The following is a 26,236-nucleotide window of genomic DNA, read 5'->3' as shown; positions in this document are numbered from 1 at the left end:
ATAGTCTAGTCTATAGTCTAGTCATAGTCTAGTCTATAGTCTAGTCTATAGTCTAGTCTATAGTCTAGTCTATAGTCTAGTCTATTAGGTCTAGTCTATAGTCTAGTCTATAGTCTAGTCTAAAGTCTAGTCTGTAGTATAGTCTATAGTCTAGTCTATAGTCTAGTCTATAGTCTAGTCTATAATCTAGTCTATAATCTAGTCTATAGTCAGTATAGTCTAGTCTATAGTCTAGTCTAGTAGTCTAGTCTATAGTCTAGTCTATAGTCTAGTCTATAGTCTAGTCTATAGTCTAGTCTATAGTCCTAGTCTATAGTCTAGGTCTATAGTCTAGTCTATAGTCTAGTCTATAGTCTAGTCTATAGTCTAGTCTATAGTCTAGTCTATAAGTCTAGTCTATAATCTAGTCTATAGTCTAGTCTATAATCTAGTCTAAGTCTAGTCTATAGTCTAGTCTATAGTCTAGTCTATAGTCTAGTCTATAGTCTAGTCTATAGTCTAGTCTATAGTCTAGTCTATAGTCTAGTCTATAGTCTAGTCTATAGTCTAGTCTATAGTCTAGTCTATAGTCTAGTCTATAGTCTAGTCTATAGTCTAGTCTATAGTCTAGTCTATAGTCTAGTCTATAGTCTAGTCTATAGTCTAGTCTATAGTCTAGTCTATAGTCTAGTCTATAGTTTAGTCTATAGTCTAGTCTATAGTCTAGTCTATAGTCTAGTCTATAGTCTAGTCTATAGTCTAGTCTATAGTCTAGTCTATAGTCTAGTCTGTAGTATAGTCTAGTAGTCTAGTCTATAGTCTAGTCTATAGTCTAGTCTATGTCTAGTCTATAGTCTAGGCTATAGTCTAGTCTATAGTCTAGTCTATAATCTAGTCTATAGTCTAGTCTACAGTCTAGTCTATAGTCTAGTCTATAGTCTAGTCTATAGTCTAGTCTATAGTCTATAGCCTAGTCTATAGTCTGGTCTATAGTCTGGTCTATAGTCTAGTCTATAGTCTAGTTTATAGTTTAAACTATAGTCTAATCTATAGTCTAGACTATAGTATATACTGTTGTTTATAGACTAGTCTAGAGTTTATGTTATAGTTAAGTCTATTGTATAGTCTATATTGTAGTCTATAGTCTAGTCTATTGTCTAATCTAAAGTCTTAAATGCAGTCTAGTCAGTAATTGTTACTATATTCTTGAAGAAAGGCTATAACATTAACTTATCTCTTGTTAAAATCTTAAAATTTTGAAATAAACTTCCCTTGTGAATTGTGGTCCTAGTGTAAATCATGGCATGTATAGTTGTCATATTTTTTTAGCTGTTGCTGTTATATTTCGTTGATGTCTGTGTTTAATTAAATTAATATCCTGTCATTTACACTTCTACTTCTTTTCCAACGTTGAATATGTATTACGCCTCTCAATTATGAATTAAATTGTTCCTAAGACAGACAGACAGAAGACATTATGAATAGTGAAAAAAACTTATGGTTGTTGTAAGCTACCGCTTCTTAGTTTGATTTATTTAATTATTTTATTTATTTTCTTGTTGGTTTTATTATGCTCTCTTAAATCTTAACACTTGAATGGCTGTTTCAAACGAATGTGTGTCTCGAGACGTACATACATATACGTTCAATTGATTCATATATTCATTATAAATCGTTACGTTTGGTTTGAGTTTGCGATACACAATATTTGTATCTAATTATTTGAAATCACGTTTTTCGTGATTTTAAATTTAACGCACGTTTTAGAACGTTTCTGTGGGAGGTGATGATTAAAAATATTTCGCTTTTTTTCATCTATTTTTTGTTGTTAGTGGTATATATGGCAAATAAATATCGAAAAATATTGAAAATGTTATTTATTATGGTTTGTGAATGATTTTAATGGCTAGTAGAGATATTTAATATTTTCTGGAAATAAATTGATTAAAAAAATCTCACAGACACAGTCGACAATACTTTAGACTAGATTATAAGCAAAACTATAAACTAGAATACAGTAGACAATAGACTAAACTATAGACCAGATTATAAACGATACAATAGACTTAACTATATACTAGACAATAGACTAAACTATAGACTAGACAATACATTAAAATATATACCTGACTGTAGACCTGATTATAGACTAGACAATAGAATAAACTATAGACTATAGACTAGACCATTGTCGAGACTTTAGTCAAAGCTATAGTCTTGAATTTAGAGTAAGTAATTGTAAAGACTATAGACAAAACTGCAGTCATGACTATATACTAGACTATAGACTAGACTATAGACTAGATTATAGACTAGACTATAGACTAGACTATAGACTAGACTATAGACTAGACTATAGACTAGACTATAGACTAGACTATAGACTAGACTATAGACTAGACTATAGACTAGACTATAGACTAGACTATAGACTAGACTAGACTAGACCAGACTAGACTATAGACTAGACTAGACTAGACTATAGGCTAGACTATAGACTAGACTATAGACTAGACTATAGACTAGACTATAGACTAGACTATAGACTAGACTATAGACTAGACTATAGACTAGACTATAGACTAGACTATAGACTAGACTATAGACTAGACTATAGACTAGACTATAGACTAGACTATAGACTAGACTATAGACTAGACTATAGACTAGACTATAGACTAGACTATAGACTAGACTATAGACTAGACTATAGACTAGACTATAGACTAGACTATAGACTAGACTATAGACTAGACTATAGACTAGACTAGACTAGACTATAGACTAGACTATAGACTAGACTATAGACTAGACTATAGACTAGACTATAGACTAGACTATAGACTAGACTATAGACTAGACTATAGACTAGACTATAGACTAGACTGTAGACTAGACTATAGACTAGACTATAGACTAGACTATAGACTAGACTATAGACTAGACTATAGACTAGACTATAGACTAGACTATAGACTAGCTACTAGACTATAGACTAGACTATAGACTAGACTATAGACTAGACTATAGACTAGACTATAGACTAGACTATAGACTAGACTATAGACTAGACTATAGACTAGACTATAGACTAGACTATAGACTAGACTATAGACTAGACTAGACTAGACTATAGACTAGACTATAGACTAGACTATAGACTAGACTATAGACTAGACTATAGACTAGACTATAGACTAGACTATAGACTAGACTATAGACTAGACTATAGACTAGACTATAGACTAGACTATAGACTAGACTATAGACTAGACTATAGACTAGACTATAGACTAGACTATAGACTAGACTATAGACTAGACTATAGACTAGACTATAGACTAGACTATAGACTAGACTATAGACTAGACTATAGACTAGACTATAGAAGTAGTTAATATTAATATACTACAGATCAAACTATATATACCTTGGGATACGAACATAACAAAGACCTTTTAAAGATATTAAAAGAATATTTAACCTCCTTTGAAATTATTTAGTTTATAGAAACGATTATAATTGAATTTTTTTCTTTATTTTCGTCTAAATACACTGTGACAAATTAATCACTATATCACACTCAGACTCTTAATACATACTATCTGTTAGAAAAGGAGAAAAAAACTATACAACGATACCATCAATTATAACACCACTTTAGCAGTGATTAGATGACAACATAGACAAAGAGACGGACGTAGACATAGACTGGCTGTTAAGCAGTCAGGCGGTTAGACATGACATGTTTTATTACCACTTTTACTACTTCAATTTCATAAACGAAATGAAAAAAATATATAAAACAAAAAAAAGCTATTTCTTGTAGTCCCAGGAGACTTTTAAGTCATGTTTAGACACAATTTCAATTAATAATATTCCATGGTTAATAATTTAATTGATAATTTACATAATAATCATGATGAAAGGAAATATAATGATAGATAGACATACTATAGCGCAAAAAAAGGTAAAAAAAAACACAAAAATTCTCTCATAATATTGTTCCCTTCTTTTAAAGGCGAATAAATAACCCAGTAGTTTTTCGGTAGTTAATGTATCATTTTTTTATGTATTTTTCTCAAATGTCGTCTACAAAGCTGAATCACTTAACTTTAAAATTAGTTAAAATTATTACTTCGGGTATTAGACTCCCCGAACTGCTGAATATTTTTTTCTCAACCTACAAAGCAAAACCTGATGATTACTAACACAATAAACATTGTCATCATTATCACCACCACGAACATAAAAAAACAAACACTAAATCATCATCAAAAAGAAGTTGAGGAAAAAATGCATTTTTATGTGAAATTTATGAAGGGATACGAAAGAGTTGCGTTTTCGCATTTTTTGTTTCCCAGCCAAAATTGCAAACTTAAAACTGTTTGGTATAATAAGGCTGGTAATGACAAGCGATGCATTTCAATGAGCCTTGACGTTTGAAGCGACTGCACTGATGTACATAAAAGTACTCATACTTCTGCTGTGTACAGAAGGAAAACCAAAGTAAAAGAGAAAATACGTGTATGGTGCTGATGATGATGGCAAAGATGTGGTTGATGATAATAGTGATGATGAGGTTGATGGCGATGGTTATAATATCCCAGTGGTGACGCTAAATATTATAATGTACTGATTGTATTCAACTCTTCTTTAGTCTATTCCATCGAGACCACAGACACTCTAAATATATAATCGTGTATCATAAAGTTGTTTGGTTATAATAGGGAATTTAAAGAATTTAATTTTTATTTGCAAGTAGAGTTTTGCACAAATATTTGTAAATCCCAAGAGGACTAAATTTTCGAAATATTTGAAAAATAATCAGTTGACTAGACTATAGAACAAACTATGGAATACACTATAGACTATACTATAGATTAGTTCACAGACTAGACTATAGAGTAGACTAGATTATAGAGTAGATTATAGAGTAGACTATAGACTAGACTGAACCTAGACTATAGACTAGACTGAACCTAGACCATAGACTAGACTAAAGACCAGACTATAGACTAGACTATAGACTAGACTATTGACTAGACTATAGACTAGACTATAGACTAGACTATAGACTAGGCTATAGACTAGACTATAGACTAGACTATAGACTAGGCTATAGACTAGACTATAGACTAGACTATAGACTAGACTAGACTATAGACTAGACTATAGACTAGACTATAGACTAGACTATAGACTAGACTATAGACTAGACTGTAGACTAGACTATAGACTAGACTATAGACTAGACTATAGACTAGACTATAGACTAGACTATAGACTAGACTATAGACTAGACTATAGACTAGACTATAGACTAGACTATAGACTAGACTATAGACTAGACTATAGACTAGACTATAGACTAGACTATAGACTAGACTATAGACTAGACTATAGACTAGACTATAGACTAGACTATAGACTAGACTATAGACTAGACTATAGACTAGACTATAGACTAGACTATAGACTAGACTATAGACTAGACTATAGACTAGACTATAGACTAGACTATAGACTATATACAAATCATTATAGACAAATCATTATCCGTCTGATATAAAAACATTTATTTCGATACATATACATTTATAAAAATTACAAATCACGTAATACTTTACATTATAAAAGTGAAACAATAAATTTGTAGGGCCTAGCTTCATCCTGATAAACGACCGAAACAATAAAATTCAAAAAGTCACCAACAAATCTGGGATTATTGAATAAAAATTGTGTATTTTAGTATTTATGAAAAATTTGGAGAATATTTTTTATTCATGATTTTTTTCGTTCGTCTTCGCGGACCCCCTAGGATTTTGCTACGGACCACTAGGGGTCCGCGGACCCCCTTTTGGGAACCGTTGGACTAGACTATAGACTAGACTATAGACTAGACTATAGACTAGACTATAGACTAGACTATAGACTAGACTATAGACTAGACTATAGACTAGACTATAGACTAGACTATAGACTAGACTATAGACTAGACTATAGACTAGACTATAGACTATAGACTAGACTATAGACTAGACTATAGACTAGACTATAGACTAGACTATAGACTAGACTATAGACTAGACTATAGACTAGACTATAGACAAGACTATAGACTAGACTATTAGCTCAAACAAATTAAAAAACTAGTACATGGGGAATTTTCAAATTGTTCAAGTTTTAATTCCTTTAAACATTTTATGCTAAATATATCTTTTACCTATGTTAATTTGACAAGACGCGGGAATTTGTAAATGTAAAAACAAAGCAAAAGTAAAATGTACAGAAACAGGCAAAAACTAAACGCTTCAATAACTTGCACTAGAAAATGCACTAAACCCTGTTCACTGCACTATGGCGGCGGGCATCTTAAAAATGCATCGCAGACAATGTAGAAAATAAAAATTTTATAATTTGTATAAATTTATTGTATGAGGCATATAATTATCATGGTGTCATCACTGAAGCGCATTATTCAAATGACAAAGGAGACCACACCACATCTTCTGAGGGAACGATGCAGTTTATTCTCGTTTGAAATGTAACGGTTGATGGTGATGATTTTGATGACCTGTATTAGGAATATGAAAAGGGTGTTTTGAAATGATTCATAATATAGAGCAGGTTATGGTTGTGTGTGAAAATTTTATTTTGGGAATTTTAAACATAGCAGGTTATATCGCATAAATTAATTTAGATATAATATTTTTGTAAAGTCATGAAAAGTTGCTTAGTTTTCAAATAATACTGTAGATATTCTTATTCTATTTCTTCTTTACAAAATTACAGGTATTTCCTTATAGACAAACATTCCTAGATTTTAATTTGCCGTTGAACTAAATGTTAATGATATACATCGTCATCATCAACGTCATTAACTATACTGGCTGATTATCCTTTGATATCAAAATCAACTCTTTATTTCAATAAACATTTTCTTTCTGTTTACAATTTGTTAAAAAAAAACTCTTACACAATTTGACTTTATTACAAAAACAAGAACACAACCTGTGACACCATAAAATGTTAAAATGTCTATTCACCACTTCTGTCATTCCCCCTTCGATTTATCACTCAACCGAATACAAGTAAGTTAATGTTTGTCTCTGAATGATGCGTAATGAGAATGAGATTCTTCTAATCATTTCTATTCATTCATGTTTTTCTTGTTGTTCCATAACATGATGATGAGTATGAAAATAGAAATGTCAGTTATAGAAGCAAAGGCAGTAAACTCCATTTTAGTCATGGGGTAATCTAGTAAAGTCATTTAGTTACTTTTGTTGAAAGCTTGCGATTAGTCAAAGTGACAATAAAAATCCTTAGTTAAAATAGTAGGATTAAAGCAAAGTCAGTTAACTCCATTGAAAGCAACTACTTTGGTTAAGCTATATATTGGAGTTTGCTACTTTTGTTATGTTTTCAGTCGAACATTTTTTCTCAATAAAGTGAACATATTTTCAAAGAAATTTTATAATTTTTTTTTTAATTTAGTTAAAAAACGACTAAGGTGGAGTTTTCTGCTTTTGCTTCTAAGTCTTTCAAATATATGAATGATGATGAGTAGATAGACAGGCGAAATTCATTGATGTGTTGGCGGCAAGTTTTAGCTTCTGTTTTTGCTACTGATTATGATAATTATGATGTTTACAATGATGCTTGTGATTTTAACATTTCATGGTAATGCTAATAATCATGATAATGACGTTAGTGATGATGTTGCTGCCAGTGATGTGTAGCACTTAATGAGGCATATAGTGTTTGTATTTCATATTTTTTTTTCTCATTACATAAACGTATGAGATTTGATTTTTAAACAGTGTGATATATATCTTAATAGACGATAAACATTACTCTATAATTACTTGATTAAATTTGTAGAAAAAAATCTCATTAAAAAGTACTTAAAGATCCTCTAAAATTATTATTATTTCAGAAAACTGTGTATTTTCTTTTCAACCACACTGTCTGTTAGATTTTCCCTTTACAAAGTGGAAAAAAACCCTGGCTGGTTGACTGAATGAATTAAATTAATTCATAATAAATGATGAATGTTTTTAAGGTTAATTAAGCTAATTTCTAACAAACAACAATTTCCTTTTTTATTCATTTCATTTATGTGTTTTTTTTTTTTTCCTTACCATTTGTTAACAACAAAAGTGTGAAAAAATTACACCATATAATTGCCATTTAGGCAACATTTAACCCTTTTTAACGCCTTCAATGCGTTTATAATAATTTCCAAATGAAATAAAACAAAAAAAAAAAAAAAAAAAAATACCATTAAAATCCCAACACTCTCTTATTCTGAAGAAGGAGAGAGGCGAAAGAGTATTATATTAAAACTCAAATTTAAGCAAATCATAACACTGCCCTACAAAAATAGTATTTACTTGGAAGAATGCATTAAAATAAGAGAGAATTACAATAACAATTTAAACTAAAATTTAACTTCTGACAAATATCTAGGTTTAACCTATTACATTTTCTCCTGTAGCACCGTGTAATGTGTATTTTACACGCACATATTAGTCTGTATGTTAACGTACTTTAAAATGTAAAGGGTTTTATTTTTTGGTTTATTTTTTTTTTGTTTTAACACTTTTCATTGAAAATGTGTGGTAACGGAACTACTTTTGTTTTACACTAATTGCAATAGATGAGTGCACTAATAATCTGGTGGTAACCTTTGGTGTATTGCGTGTAGTTTGTTGTTGTGGATACATGCATCTATTGTCTACATTACTTTACCTAAATCTTCTATGATTATTTTTTAGGTCGTATGAACATTAAGGACGTATTTTTAGATTTTTAAGATATTTTAATCATATCGTTTGAAGGCGATAATCAAGACTAAAGTTTTGACTACTGTCAAGTCTAAAAACTAGAATATAGACTAGACTATAGACTAGACTACAGACTGGACTATAGACTAGACTATAGACTAGACTATAGACTTCAATATAGACTAGACTATAGACTAGACTATAGACTAGACTATAGACTAGACTAAAGACTAGACTATAGACTAGACTATAGACTTGACTATAGACTAGACTAGACTATAGACTAGACTATAGACTAGACTATAGACTAGACTATAGACTAGACTATAGACTAGACTATAGACTAGACTATAGACTAGACTATAGACTAGACTATAGACTAGACTATAGACTAGACTATAGACTAGACTATAGACTAGACTATAGACTAGACTATAGACTAGACTATAGACTAACTATAGACTAGACTATAGACTAGACTATAGACTAGACTATAGACTAGACTATAGACTAGACTATAGACTAGACTATAGACTAGACTATAGACTAGACTATAGACTAGACTATAGACTAGACTATAGACTAGACTATAGACTAGACTATAGACTAGACTATAGACTAGACTATAGACTAGACTATAGACTAGACTATAGACTAGACTATAGACTAGACTATAGACTAGACTATAGACTAGACTATAGACTAGACTATAGACTAGACTATAGACTAGACTATAGACTAGACTATAGACTAGACTATAGACTAGACTATAGACTAGACTATAGACTAGACTATAGACTAGACTATAGACTAGACTATAGACTAGACTATAGACTAGACTATAGACTAGACTATAGACTAGACTATAGACTAGACTATAGACTAGACTATAGACTAGACTATAGACTAGACTATAGACTAGACTATAGACTAGACTATAGACTAGACTATAGACTAGACTATAGACTAGACTATAGACTAGACTATAGACTAGACTATAGACTAGACTATAGACTAGACTATAGACTAGACTATAGACTAGACTATAGACTAGACTATAGACTAGACTATAGACTAGACTAGACTAGACTAGACTAGACTATAGACTAGACTATAGACTAGACTATAGACTAGACTATAGACTAGACTATAGACCAGACTATAGACTAGACTATAGACTAGACTATAGACTAGACTAAGACTAGACTATAGACTAGACTATAGACTAGACTATAGACTAGACTATAGACTAGACTATAGACTAGACTATAGACTAGACTATAGACTAGACTATAGACTAGACTATAGACTAGACTATAGACTAGACTATAGATTAGACTATAGACTAGACTATAGACTAGACTATAGACTAGACTATAGACTAGACTATGACTATTAGACTAGACTATAGACTAGACTATAGACTAGACATAGACTATAGACTAGACTATAGACTAGACTATAGACTAGACTATAGACTAGACTATAGACTAGACTATAGACTAGACTATAGACTAGACTATAGACTAGACTATAGACTAGACTATAGACTAGACTATAGACTAGACTATAGACTAGACTATAGACTAGACTATAGACTAGACTATAGACTAGACTATAGACTAGACTACTAGACTAGACTATAGACTAGACTAGACTAGACTATAGACTAGACTATAGACTAGACTATAGACTAGACTATAGACTAGACTATAGACTGACTATAGACTAGACTATAGACTAGACTATAGACTAGACTATAGACTAGACTATAGACTAGACTATAGACTAGACTATAGACTAGACTATAGACAGACTATAGACTAGACTATAGACTAGACTATAGACTAGACTATAGACTAGACTATAGACTAGACTATAGACTAGACTATAGACTAGACTATAGACTATAGACTATAACTAGACTATAGACTAGACTATAGACTAGACTATAGACTAGACTATAGACTAGACTATAGACTAGACTATAGACTAGACTATAGACTAGACTATAGACTAGACTATAGACCTAGACGATAGACTAAGGACTATGGATAGCTATAGACTAATAGACTAGACTATAGACGTAGACTATAGACTAGACTATAGACTAGACTATAGACTAGACTAGACTAGCTATAGACTAGACTATAGACTAGACTATAGACTAGACTATAGACTAGACTATAGACTAGACTATAGACTAGACTAATAGGACTAGACTATAGAACTAGACTATAGACTAGACTATAGACTAGACCTATAGACTAGACTATAGACTAGAAACTATAGACTAGCTATAGACTAGGACTATAGACTAGGACTATAGACTAGACTATAGACTAGACTATAGACTAGACTATAGACTAGACTGATCGACTAGACTATAGACTAGGACTATAGACTAGACTATAGACTAGACTAAGACTATAGACTAGACTATAGACTAGACTATAGACTAGACTATAGACTAGACTATAGACTAGACTATAGACTAGACTATAGACTAGACTATAGACTAGACTATAGACTAGACTATAGACTAGACTATAGACTAAACTTTGGTAAAAGCTATAGATTATTGCCAAGGTTATAGACTAATGTTAAATTAATTTTGTCTCCTCTACTCAAAATTCCCAAAAAATATAATTTTATGTAAAAATGATCCCACCCTAATGTATGTAAATAGCGTGTATGATGCATGTTAACGATTAAGTACAAACGACAGTGTTAAAACCTTGTAAGTTTAATTACATTTTATGGTTTGTTTTATATGTATGTATATCTTTTTATGGGTTTTGATTTCTTTTGGGGTTTGAGATTTAATAGCATGTTGTCAATACAATTCAATTAGGATTATATTCGATTTCTGGTAAACACGAATCAGTATTTTTATAGACATACATACGAACAATATTTTTATAGGAGGCGTAATTGGGCGATTATTTAAATGGGAGGAATGGTGAAATTTTTAAAAGAAATATTAAATTATGTGTATGAAATAGGTAACAGAACCAAATAAACAAAATTTTAGGGAAAATAGTAGGAGATAATTAAGTAAAAAAGTTGAATACAGATATTTAAAGGTATAAAATAATTAATTTTATTTTGAAATGGTTAATGTTTGGAAATCTAAAGTAAATTTGACGGACATAAAATGTCAGAGAACATGGCATTATTTTGTCTCACGCAACCACAAAATGTTTCCCTAACATTTCAATTATGTTTCTATGACATTTTTCTTAATCTTTCAAATAATATTCAAAGTTTTTTACAAAAACAATTTATCATATTTACCAAACAAACTGAAGGAAACAAAAAAACCTCAACGCCTACATAATTATTTTGTTCAAAATAAAATAAAAGGAAATGAAATGAAACAAGAAACAATTGAAATTTTGTACAAAAAGAACAACAACAAGTAACATAAACAATGTTCATGCACAATTTGTAAATTATCAAGTGTCAAATTTCACACTCCTGTCTTTAATAAACATTTTGAAACGAAAAAACACAAAACTGTAAAACCACAAAAACCTCAATAATGTTTGTAGTAAACAGAGAAAAAACTATAAACTATTCATGATAACAAAAACGAAGGAACAAATCCAATAATAAAAAAAACCCAAGTCTTAAGAGCTTGAGAAGTACCACATCGTAAAGTGTCAAAAGAATCCATTGGTTGCTTGAGTTCAGTGTATTTGTTTTTTTCCCTCCAACGTTTTTTATTATTTTAAACAATGCGAAAAAAAGTATAAATATAAAGCAATAACAAAAAATAAACCAGTCAAACTCTTAAAAATAACATGAGTTATATTTTGAACATGACTTGTAGTCAGTCGTTGACGTTGTCGTCGTCGTCATCAACGTATTTGCCGTTGCCATTGTCGACGTCATCGCCAAGTCATTGTATCTCTAAGGAAAAAAAGGTATTTTATTATGTTGTAAACGAATTTGCAGGGATCAAGTTAGAACGAACAAATGAACCAAACCAAACCAAACCCAACTGCAGTAAACTAAACCCAACAACATACTTATAACCAACGAACTACATTCACATTTATTGTCGTGATCATAAATAATTTGTCACGCCATACAACACTGTGCCATAGTTAAGCACTTACAATAAAAACCAAAAGAGAAAAATGTAACAGAATTTGAAAAAAGAGAAATCATGCGTGTGATAATTTCAATTCTCCACAAAAAAAAAAAAAAAAACAAAGAAAAACAAAAATATGCAGACTCACAGTTGTCAACTCTTAAAAACAGGAACTGTCATTAAGCCTAAAAAAATGATAAATTTTTAAAAAAGTGACAAATTTATTATTAAAATTGACAATTGTGTATTTTATTTTATTTCCAGCTAACAATAAAAAATATGTATCATTAAAAAAAAAAGAAATATTTTATCTTAAGATAAAAAAACACGAAAATTTTTTGACATTTGCCCAGAGTGTGCTTTTAAATGTTAATTAACTTATTATGTATTTTAATATAAATTCTTTTGTTATAATTATTTTTTTGTTGTTAAGATTTGTCAAATTGTTGACATTTATATTGTACGATAACTAATTGAGCATTTTTTTAAAATATATTATTTTTTTTTTGCAAAACAAACTGTCAAAAACGGCTATATTTAAAAGAAATATCACGCATAAGCATAAATTTAAAAAATTGTTATCGTTTCATCTTTTTCGCAAAATACAAGAACAAACTCAAGTCTCTTGCATAGCCAGCAAAAGAGTTCATCTCTGTTTAGATTTATTGGTTGGGTGGAAATGTAATTTCTTATAAGTTTTCGATGAAATTTTGAAATATAAATTTTGATCAAGTAGTGAAAGACTATGGATTAGACTATACAATAGACTGTGAACATGACTATAGACTCAATTTTAGATTAGACTATAGACTCAATTTTAGATTAGACTAGACTAGACTAGACTATAGACTAGACTATAGACTAGACTATAGACTAGACTATAGACTAGACTATAGACTAGACTAGACTATAGACTAGACTAGACTATAGACTAGACTAGACTATAGACTAGACTATAGACTATAGACTAGACTAGACTATAGACTAGACTATAGACTAGACTATAGACTAGACTAGACTATAGACTAGACTAGACTATAGACTAGACTAGACTAGACTATAGACTAGACTATAGACTAGACTATAGACTAGACTATAGACTAGACTATATACTAGACTATAGACTAGACTATAGACTAGACTATAGACTAGACTATAGACTAGACTATATACTAGACTATAGACTAGACTATAGACTAGACTATAGACTAGACTATAGACTAGACTATAGACTAGACTATATACTAGACTATAGACTAGACTATAGACTAGACTATAGACTAGACTATAGACAAGACTATAGACTAGACTATAGACTAGACTATAGACTAGACTATAGACTAGACTATAGACTAGACTATAGACTAGACTATAGACTAGACTAAGACTATAGACTAGACTATAGACTAGACTATAGACTAGACTATAGACTAGACTATAGACTAGACTATAGACTAGACTATAGACTAGACTATAGAGCTAGACTATAGACTAGACTATAGACTAGACTATAGAGCTAGACTATAGACTAGACTATAGACTAGACTATAGACTAGACTATAGACTAGACTATAGACTAGACTATAGACTAGACTATAGACTAGACTATAGACTAGACTATAGACTAGACTATAGAGTAGACTATAGACTAGACTATAGACTAGACTATAGACTAGACTATAGACTAGACTATAGACTAGACTATAGAACTAGACTATAGACTAGACTATAGACTTAGACTATAGACTAGACTATAGACTAGACTATAGACTAGACTATAGACTAGACTATAGACTAGACTATAGACTAGACTATAGACTAGACTATAGACTAGACTATAGACTAGACTATAGACTAGACTATAGACTAGACTATAGACTAGACTATAGACTAGACTATAGACTAGACTATAGACTAGACTATAGACTATAGACTAGACTAGGACTAGACTATAGACTAGACTATATACTAGACTAGACTATAGACTAGACTATAGACTAGACTATAGACTAGACTATAGACTAGACTATAGACTAGACTATAGACTAGACTATAGACTAGACTATAGACTAGACTATAGACTAGACTATAGACTAGACTATAGACTAGACTATAGACTAGACTATAGACTAGACTATAGACTAGACTATAGACTAGACTATAGACTAGACTATAGACTAGACTATAGACTAGACTATAGACTAGACTATAGACTAGACTATAGACTAGACTATAGACTAGACTATACTATAGACTGGACTAGACTAGACTAGACTATAGACTGGACTATACTAGGGACTTGTCCATAGCGTAAAGAATGGTATGTAAGAAAGGTTTTTATATAGATCAGCAAGTAAAGTACCTTTGAAACTTCCGTTTTCCCCTACCCAATAAAATACATATATCTTTTAGAAGTTTGCACAAGTACTACGTATGAATATAAAAATCCAAAAACAACAAACATTTGTGTTGAGTTGAAAAATTGTCAATCGTTTGCAGTTTGTCTTCATGACAAAATGATTAATGACATCAAATGAAAATTGTGTTGTACGACGGACAATGTTCATGGAATCAAAAAGGATCGATAGTCAGTTAGAAAAAAAAAAAATATATATATATATAACATGCTATATTTGTCGGTATGAACGATAGATAGAATTTTAAATTATGCGAACAAAAATAAAACAAACACCAACAAAAAAATCTGTGAACATAGTGCGAGTGAGTGCAAATATTTTTCTCCACCATTTGACAGTATTGCCATAACAATTTTTCCTCATGCCTGTTATTGATAGGCTTAACAACATTTAAGTGTCAATGGTTTGACAGCTACAAAAACAAATCGAAAACAAAAACAAGTAAGAAATTATAGTCGGGCGAGGCCGACCATATAATACCCTACACCTTTGACAAAAATATAATGTGATTTAGTTGCCATAATAAAGCATTTAAGTTGAATTGTACCTTGCCTTAGATATATGTACGTACTTAAGCCGTTTATTGTTGAATAAAATTGTGGACATTTAAGTGAAATTTTGATGGGGGCTTTTCATAGGGGCTAGGGTCATATGAGAACCTATTATTATGGAATTCGTGGGGGTCATCAAGTCTTGTATACAACTTGGTTATTGCAGCTTTTTGTCGAGATATGAGTATATTAAACATAATTATGAACTTAAAAGCCCTATTCGGCGGGTTCAGTTGTATGGGGGCTAGGTGAAATAATGGACCGATGTAAACCATTTTCAACAGGCTTCATCTAAAAGATCATGTGCCAAATTTCATTGAATTATCTCCAAAATTGCGACCTGTAGTTTGATTAAAAGTTTTAAAAGTCCTATTCGGGGTTTCAGTTGTATGGGGACTAGGTGAAGTAATGGACCGATGGTAACCATTTTCAATAGGCTTCGTCCCTGGGACAATAGAAGATCATGTACCAAATTTCATTGAATTATCTTCAAAATTGCGACCTTGAATTATCTTCAAAATTGATTACAAGGATTATAAGCCCTATTGGGGGGTTCAGTTGTATGGGGGCTAGGTGAAATAATGGACCGATCTTAACCATTTTCAATAGGCTTCGTCCCTGGGACAATAGAAGATCATGTACCAAATTTCATTGAATTATCTTTAAAATTGCGACCTGTAGTTTGATTACAAGGTTTACATGGACGGACGGACGGACGGACAGACGGACGGACAGACAGACGGACGGACAGACGGACGGACATAGCTAAATCGACTCAGAAAATGATTCTGAGCCGATTGGTATACTTTAAGGTGGGTATAGGACCAATATTATTGTGCGTTACAAACATCAGCACAAACCCAATATACCCTCCCCACTAAAGTGGTGTAGGGTATAACAAAACATGGAATACAAGGACCAACAAAAAATAGAAATAATGGAAAATAAACTCTAATGCAACCGAACTCAGTCATACTATTCGCACACGCACAATCCTACACAGAGTGGTGTTACTCTGACTTCAGTCAGACACATTTGGTTTTTCACAGGGCATTAAGAATAATGTTGGTTGAAGAGATTCTCGGTATGTTTGCAATTGCTGTCATTTTGTACTTATTGTGTTGTAGTTGAGTGAAATCTGTGTTGTATTTATTCAACCATAAATTGATGGGCTTCCTCTTGCACTCTCTTCACTCGTTCGTTAAGTTTGTGACACACATACGCATCGCATACAATTAGACCGTTGAAATGTTATTCCTTTTTTTACCGTTACATTTTACCTTTTCTGAAATAGTTTTTCAGATTTTGTTTTTCTTTCTTTGCATTTGTAGGTTTAAACTTTAAAGCAAACATCACATACATATCATCTATCTATTTTCATCTTTATTCTCTTTTCATTGCGTTTTACGAATTTGAAGTTTGAAGTGTAATGGTATTTGCAATTTAGCTCAGTTAGTTAAGTCACTAAGCTTGTCATTTATTGCGGATGTGGATGGACAAATACATATGGATGAATGAATGGTTGGATAGTTGGTTAAATGTTTGTTTAAAAGTAAAATATTATTTCTCTTGCCATCTGCTTGCGTATGTGAGAGTTTTTGTTTTTTTTTTTGTTGTGCTAATGCCAATTTGTTGGTTGCTAACTGTCAACTGCTTTTGACACGATTTTGAATTTTTAAGTGCAATGCTTTTGGGTTGAGTTGTTGCTGCGGCTATTCTGTAAACAACAAGTTTTATCTTGTGTGTGTGTGTTGTTTTGTGATTGTCGTACTTTTTCGGAATGCTTCTTTGGAATGTATTATGTTGTTCATTTGAAGAAAAAAAGAAGCGCAAAATATTGATATTTATCATTTTGTTTTGAAGTTGTAGTGTTTTATAAATATTTGATCGGAAAGTCTTTAACTCATAACAACAAACTGAAGTCGTAGACTTTGGAAAAAGTATTTCTGTTTAAATTTGTTTGGATTAATCTTCATATAGATCAAAGACATAGATCTAGAGTAACAAAAGTACATAGGTTGCTGCAGCTTGACCATTCGTTGCATCAACTAATTCGGTTACAAGAAACTGATACTGTATTCTCTATTTATGATTTTACTGACGATTCGGTCAATGTTTTTGAAATATGAAATATGTGGATAAATTTTTGCTAAAATCCGACATTAGGAAAATTTACTCGGTCAGTAGTTATGATAATAATCTTCTTCCTGTAAAGTCCTTATAAAAGCAGGAATTTCTCTTCGTACTCTTTGATATAACACATCAGCCAGTTATAGACCTTTATTGCGAAGAACAAAATCTTTTACAATATCCGCTCATCCCAAAATAAGAGGATCAAATAGTTGTACATCCTAAGCATTAATGGATAATAAGTATATATTACAATCGACCTATTGTTTAACTCTCTATAGATGGTAGATTATCAATAAGTCTTAAAGCTGTAATACACGGTTGTCAGATCTTACAAGGTTGGCAGAAAAATATTCAGAAACTGTCTAACAATAGTGAGAACTTTGTTTTGAAACGTTATCAGAAAAAACATTTCTGACAATGTTACAAGACAAAAATTGTAGGTAGACATGGTTGTTAGAAATTTTCTGAACATTTTTCTGACAACAATGTAAGATATACATAGCTTTAGTTAATAATAAAACAAATATTTGATATATTTTTGAAGAAAGATCTCTTAGTATGTGATCATCACTTAAGAATCAATCAATCATCTACTGCCTTACAACGCTTACTGAATTTCCCCTTACAATTGAAATATTAAAACAACATAATGATGATATCTCATTATATAGTCAAGTAGTTTGTGGTACGAAAAGTAAAATGTGATATGACATACATATTAGAGAACCCTTCTCAAGATTCGGGAGTAATTTGAAAACTTTATAGTACTTGCAGTGTTTTAAATATCGATCACATCTTTCTTTTGATCTACATACATATTGCCTATATGTACCTATCATCAAAATATTGATTTCAACATACAGATGGAGACACATTGAGAAATTGACTCGGATGATCCAGAATAGAGATATAATTATAATATATAATAGTTTACAAACGGAATAAAAAACAAGTAAGAAAGTATAGTCGGGCGTGACCGACCATATGATAACCTACACCAGTTATGAATATTAAATGTGATTTATTTTTCATAATAATTCATTGTTCCGACACATTTAAGCAATTTATGGATGAAAAACTAATTTTCTGAAAGAGGGGGCTAGGGGCAAATATGAACCAAGCCCGAGCTGGGGTCAAATGAGGCCCGATCTTTATGAAATTTGGCAAGGTCATCAAGACTTATAAGACTTAGTTGTGCCGCTTTTTATCGATATACAGGTATATTTAACATAATTATGAGTTCAGAAGCCCTTTTCGTGGGGTTCTGTTGCATGGGGGCTAGGTGAAATAATGGACCGATTTTAACCATTTTCAATAGGCTTCGTCCTTGGGTCAAAAAGCGTGTGTGCCAAATTTCATCCAATTATTTTGAAAATTGCGACCTGTACCTTGCGCACAAGGTTTACATGGACAGCCAGACGGACGGACGGACATAGCTAAATCGACTCAGAAAACGATTCTAAGCCGATTGGTATAGGACGAATATTTTTGTATGTTACAAACATCAGCAAACCCAATATACCCTCCCCACTAAAGATCTGTCATACATACTGACTAGAATATGTAACAGGTCTTCTCACGAAGGATTGGGGTAAAAAAGGGGTCTGATGTAAGAACTATGATTAAAGTTATTGTGGAAAGCCAGTTTAGGGAATAGGTTGGGTAGGATTTATGAAACAATCGGTTTGTTATAGATTCAATACTAAGAATATTTCGCAATTGAGGGACTATGGGTTGTCTCAAGCGAAAAGCTATACTTTTTGTAATAGACCAAACAATATTTGACAGACTATAGACATTTCGATATATGAAAAACTTTACTTAAATAATTTAATTACTATATTTATCAAGAAATCTTAAAAAAATCTATATAAAATTAAAATATTTTTTTAAAAACTCACTTGTTTTATTAAAAGTTTTTAAACAATTAAGGCAATTATTAGAACACATACCTGCAAATAGAAGATAGAAGTAGAAAATGTTATAAAATTGTTTATAAAAACATTCAAAACAATTAAAATGTTTAATTAATCAAGGTTTTTAATTATCAAGGTTTTCAAAAAATTCCTAAACGTCTTCAAATATTTCCCCAAAATCCCAAGGTAATAATTTATTGCAACAAATATATGTATTTCAAATATTAAACCCATTTTACCTCGACCTAATAAATGTGCGGCATATAAAATATCCCGAAAATGATGAGCCTGCTGATGTAACAATGAAAAGGATTCGGCTAAATTAGCAGCCATTGCTGCGGCGCCTAGACCACCAACCAGAGGAGGTAATGTTGTAGCGGCAGGAGGTGGTGGTAGCGGTGCCACTGGTTGTAGTGGCGCCGGATGTGATTGTGGTGTTTGTTGTTGTGTTGTTAATCCGTTTGTACTAGCTGTTGCTGACGATAGAGCTGATGATGGTGGTGGTGGTGCTAGTGACAGTGGTAGCGGATGTTGTAGTGGTAATGGTGCTGCAACAGTGGGGGGCAATCCAATAACAGTTTGTGTTTTCTCTGTTGGTAGACGTGTATTAAACTCAGTGCCTTGTGTTGGATTGTTGCTGTTGTTGTTGTTGGCCGACAATGTGGCAACATTTGAGGGTGGTGGTGGTGGTGTTGGCAAAAAAGTTTTACTTTTATTACCAGACGAAAACAATGCAATATGTTGATGATTGCCAATGTTGTTATTGTTGCTAGCATTGTGGTGTTGATGTAAATGATGCTGCTGGCTGTTGGAGGAAGGTGGTGTTGGTGGCACCGGCACTGTTACTGATGGCTTTGTTATTATGAGTGTTGAAGCTGTTGGTGACAATGTTGAACCTGTATGTGATGATAGTGTATCACCAACACCACTACCACCGCCGCTAACACATATGCTACCAACACTTGAACAACGTTGCACATGTCGCTGTTGTTGTAATTGATGTTGACACAATTGATTTGTTGCTGCCATTGTAGTTGTTGCTATTGTTGGTCTGATTGTTAGTTTCGTTGTTGTTGTTGGTGTTGTTGCCATTGTTTTTGTCGAACAATGTATTGATTTAACCAGATCTGTGTTATTTATATTTGTTGCTGTATTTGTTGTTATTCTCATTTTCAAAGGTGTTGCTGTTGTTGTTAATAATTTATTAGTATTATTAATGTTGCTGTTGTTGTTGTTACTATAGTTGTTATTTATAATATTTTGACAATGTTCACAGTTTTTCATGTTGGCATATTTATTTTTTTAATAATTTTTGCTCTTTTAATATTTGTTTGTTATTTCATTTATATTTATTAGTTATTTATGTATAATAAAATATATGTTGTTTTGTTTTTGTTTTTATAACAAGGAAGTATTGTTTTAAGGCATCTTAGTTTATAGAGTTTTTTTTCTTAAATATTTGATTTTTTTTTTTTTTGATTTTTTTAATATTTATATTTTGGCCACTTTAATTTTGATTAATTATTGTTATTTATGTTTTTTGTTTTAATATCAGGTTTTTAAAAAACAAATTGTAGGTTTTTTTATTTTTATTAGAATTTGAGCTAAAAATAGAATTCATTCATTGATGAGCTTTTTTGTTTTTCTAATATTTAGTTTTAAGGTAGTTTGAAATTTGAATGTTTTTTTGAGAAAAAAAAAATCATAATTGTGTTTTAAAAGCACCAAAATGGCAACACTTTTTTAAAATATTGTTCAATAAAAATGGAGATTTTGTTGCCATTGCACTTTTATATCTTTATACTAAGTCATATTCGACTGTTATATCTTTCTGGCTTTATTTATAACAGTTTTGTGATGAAAATAATTTTGTATAACAGTTTTTTTCTATAGAACATTTTCAGTATAACACTTTTTAATATTGAAATTTTTCCGTATTTCACTATTTTCTATGGTTTATGCTTGTATAATAATTTTTTATCGAAAAAAGTCTATAGAACAGTTTTTTCTAAAGGAAACTTGCAGTATAACAGTATATTTCTATAAAAAATATTTTGCAGAAATATTTTTATATAAAAATTTCTCGTATAAAAGATTTTTCTATAGAAAATTTCAAATTTTTTTTGTATAACAGTTTTTTTTCTATAGAACATTTTCTGTATAACACTTTTTACTATTGAATTTTTTCTGTAATTCACTATTTTCTATGGTTTATGCTCGCATAATACTATTTTATATAGAAAATATTTTGTATAACAGTTTTTTCCTAAAGAAAACATGCGGCATAACTGTCTCTTTCTATAGAAAATTGTCTGTATAACAGTTTTTTATATTAATTTCTTTAGAAACTTTTCTTTATTTTTCTATAGAAAATTTTCTATTTAATTGATTTTTTCTATAGAAAATATCCTGTATAACAGTTGTTTTTACTAAAATTTTGGTATAACAGTTTTTCCTAAAGAAATTTTTCTTTAAACTCTTTGTTTTTAATAAACTGTATAACAGTTAATATTCCTAAAATTTCTTATATATAACAGATTTCTTTTCTATAGAAAAATAACGAGTTTTCCATAGTAAAATTTGTGTATAACAGTTATTTATAATACAAATTTTTTTTTTAGAAATTCTTCTGTATAAAAATTTTTCTATAGAAAATTTTCCTTTTAATTATTTTTAATTTTTTTTATAGAAAATATCATAAATAACAGTTTTTTTTAAATATTTGGTATAACAGTTAATTTTCCTTAAAACTTGTATGTATAACAGTTTTTTGTATAGAAAAATTTCTGTATAAAGAGTTTTCCACAGTACAATTTTTGTATAACAGTTCTTTTATACAAAATTTCTTAAGAAATTCTTCTGTATAACAATTTTACTATGGAAAATTTTCTGTTTAAATGATTTTTTTATAGAAAATATCCTGTATAACAGTTTAAAAAAAATTTTTGGTATAACAGTTTTGTTTTCTAAAGAAAATTTTTCGTAAATCTATATTTCTATAAAATATTCTGTATAACAGTTAATTTTCCTTAAAACTTGTATTTATAACAGTTTTTTCTATAGAAAAATGTCTGTATAACGAGTTTTTTATAACAGTTCTTTACAGTATAAAAGTTTTTTATATGATATTATAGTATTTTTCTTATAGAAATAATCTGTATAACAGTTTTTTCATGGAATTCGTTTTTGTAACAGTTTCTGTATAAAGAATTTTCCATAGAAAACTATTTGTATAACAGTTTTTTCTATACAAATTTTTTAGTACAACAGTTTTCGATATAGAAAATCTTGGTGTGTAGCAGTTTTCTATTCAAAATTTTGTGTATAAGAGTTTTGTCTATAGAAATTTTTTTGTATAACTGTTAATTCCAAAAAAATTCTCTGAAAAACAATGTTTCGTAAAAACTTGTTTGTATGAACTTTTTATAAAGAAAATTTGTGTTTTTCTATACAAAAGTTTTTGTATAACAGTTTTTTTTCAAACTACTTTAAAACTAAATATTGATCACTAATTAATCATAATTTTAAAAATAAACTTAATCATTCATTAAAAAATAAAGTTTGCTCATGAAATTGTTTATTATTTTACTTTTGAAAACTAATTAATAGCTTAATATTTCTATAATTTCCGTTAAAATGTAAAGACATCAAAATACGTTTTTGTTTTTAATTAATATTTGTTAATAATTAAAAAAAATTAAACATAAAAAATATTAAAAACTCAAACTGTTTTATGAGCCATTAAAACATTTTGTTTTAATATTAAACAACCAAAAAAAAAAAGAACTTTATATTTATATTTAGTGGTTTCATTTTATTGCTAATAATATAAAAAATATTCCCTCTATATAATTTTTTTATTAAACAAAACGTTTTTAGCAAAAGAAAAAAAGATCAAAAGTTTAACATTAACAACAAAAAAAAAAGAACACAATTTTGTTGTTAAATAATATAAACTCTTGTTTTATGTTCACATTTTGTATTTATGTGTTTATGCCTCATACACATGTAGAAAAATCTAAACTTTTTTTCAGTCATTCATTCCTTCATTTATTCATTCATTCTATACATTTATTTAGTCAGTCTTCAAAAACACATTCATTATTTTGTATTTTATTTTTCATTTAACGTAACAATCATTATTTGAAAAATTTATCTTTTTTTTTTTCTGCCGCCACATGTGGTGAAATGTATAAGTAAATAAATATTATTTAAATGTATGAGTGCTTGTTTTTAGTTTTTGTTTATAAACTTTTGTTTTGTTTGCAATATATTACGTATTTATGTTTTTTTTAAAAAGGGGTGTTTTGGTGGGGATGTAAAAAAAAATAAAAATTGAAAAACTAAACAATTTTATTGTCAACTTAGTGAATGTGTTAACAACAATAGTTTATAACTATTTACTTTAAATGAAAACCTTGTTTTTTATCTTTATTTTTATAAATGTAACAAGGATTTTTATGCCTTTTTTAAGGACTAACACTAGTTAACACTTTAAATTCAATTATGTGACACTTTTTTGTAGTACAAATTTGATCAGACTATAGTCTTGACTATATACAAATCAGTCTATAGTCTTGACCATAGCTCAGTCTATAGTCTTGACTATAGATCAGTCTATAATCTAGACTATAGATCCGTCTACAGTCTTGACTACATATCAGTCTATAGTCTTGTCTATAGATCAGTTTATAGTGTTGACTATAGATCAGTCCATAGTCTTGGCCATAGCTCAGTCTGTCTATAGATCAGTCTATAATCTAGACTATAGATCCGTCTACAGTCTTGACTACAGATCAGTCAATAGTCTTGTCTATAGATCAGTTTATAGTATTGATTATAGATCAGTCTATAGTCTTGATTATAGATCAGTCTATAGTCTTGACTGTAGATCAGTCTGTAGTCTTGACTATAGATCAGTCTATAGTCTTGACTGTAGATCAGTCTATAGCCTTGACTATAGATCAGTCTATAGTCTTGGCTATAGATCAGTCTATAGTCTTGACTATAGATCAGTCAATAGTCTTGACTATAGATCTGTTTATAGTCTTGACTATAGTCTTGAATATAGATCAGTCTATAGTCTTGACTATAGATCAGTCTATAGTCTTGCCTATAGATCAGTCTATAGTCTTGACTATAGATCAGTCTATAGTCTTGACTATAGATCAGTCTATAGCCTTGACTATAGATCAGTCTATAGTCTTGACTATAGATCTGTTTATAGTCTTGACTATAGATCTGTTTATAGTCTTGACTATAGATCAGTCTATAGTCTTGACTATAGTCTTGAATATAGATCAGTCTATAGTCTTGACTATAGATCAGTCTATAGTCTTGACTATAGATCAGTCTATAGCCTTGACTATAGATCAGTCTATAGTCTTGACTATAGATCAGTCTATAGTCCTGACTATAGATCAGTCTATAATCTTGACTACAGATCAGTCTATAGACTGTACTATAGATCAGTCTATAGTCTTGACTATAGATCAGTCTATAGTCCTGACTATAGATCAGTCTATAATCTTGACTACAGATCAGTCTATAGACTGTACTATAGATCAGTCTATAGTTTGACTATAGATCAATCTATAGTCTTGACTATAGATCAGTCTTTAGACTTGACTATAGATCAGTCTATAGTCTTGACTATAGATCAGTCTATAGTCTTGACTATAGATCAGTCTATAGTGTGAACTATAGATCAGTCTATAGTCTTGACTATAGATCGGTCTATAGTCTTTATTATAGATTAGTCTATAGTCTTGACTATAGATCAGTCTACAGTCTTGACTATAGGTCAGTCTAAAGTCTTGATTATAGATCAGTCTATAATCTGGACTATAGGTCAATCTATAGTCTTGACTATGGATCGGTCTATAGTTTTGACTGTAGATCAGTCTATAGTCTGCACTATAGATCAGTCTATAGTCTGGACTATAGATCAGTCTACAGTTTTGACTATAGATCAATCTATAGTCTTGACTATAGATCAGTCTATAGTCTGGACTATAGATCAGTCTACAGTTTTGACTATAGATCAATCTATAGTCTTGACTATAGATCAATCTATAGTCTTGACTATAGATCAATCTATAGTCTTGACTATAGATCAGTTTATAGTCTTGACTATAGATCAGTCTATAGTTCATTCTATAGTCTTGTTTTTTTGTTTAGTCTGTTGTAGATCTATCAATAGATCAGTCTATAGTCTGTAGACCAGTCTCAAGTATGGACTGCTATCAGTACACTACTATATATCTTTCTTTTTGTTTACTTTACGTTGGTGGACTCTCAAAGTGTTTGTTTAGTTTTTTAATGTAAAAATATTGTTTTGTGGTTAAAA

General features: G+C 30.4%; 1 protein-coding gene across 3 annotated transcripts in view; it reads right to left on the bottom strand.

Annotated features, from left to right (window-relative positions):
• Nucleotides 1–26,236, bottom strand: part of LOC119603627 (ras-related protein Rab-35-like) — a 205,454-nt gene that overhangs the window by 29,605 nt on the left and 149,613 nt on the right. The window contains exon 1 of one of the 3 annotated variants that reach the window (XM_037955726.1): nucleotides 20,127–21,371. The exons of the other annotated variants lie outside the window; for them this stretch is intronic. Within the exon in view, the coding sequence (XP_037811654.1) occupies nucleotides 20,127–21,171 (1,045 nt within the window). The 5' untranslated portion in view covers nucleotides 21,172–21,371. Of the gene's footprint in view, nucleotides 1–20,126; nucleotides 21,372–26,236 lie in introns of those variants that run through there. 3 annotated transcript variants of the gene reach the window in all.

Source organism: Lucilia sericata, unplaced genomic scaffold (genome assembly GCF_015586225.1).
Source record: "Lucilia sericata isolate MDLA Ls3-8-SP2 unplaced genomic scaffold, ASM1558622v1 Contig000318F_arrow, whole genome shotgun sequence".
In the NCBI taxonomy this organism is placed as follows: domain Eukaryota; kingdom Metazoa; phylum Arthropoda; class Insecta; order Diptera; family Calliphoridae; genus Lucilia; species Lucilia sericata.
Note: the sequence above shows the minus strand (reverse complement) of the source record. Positions and strands in the feature narration are given on the sequence as shown.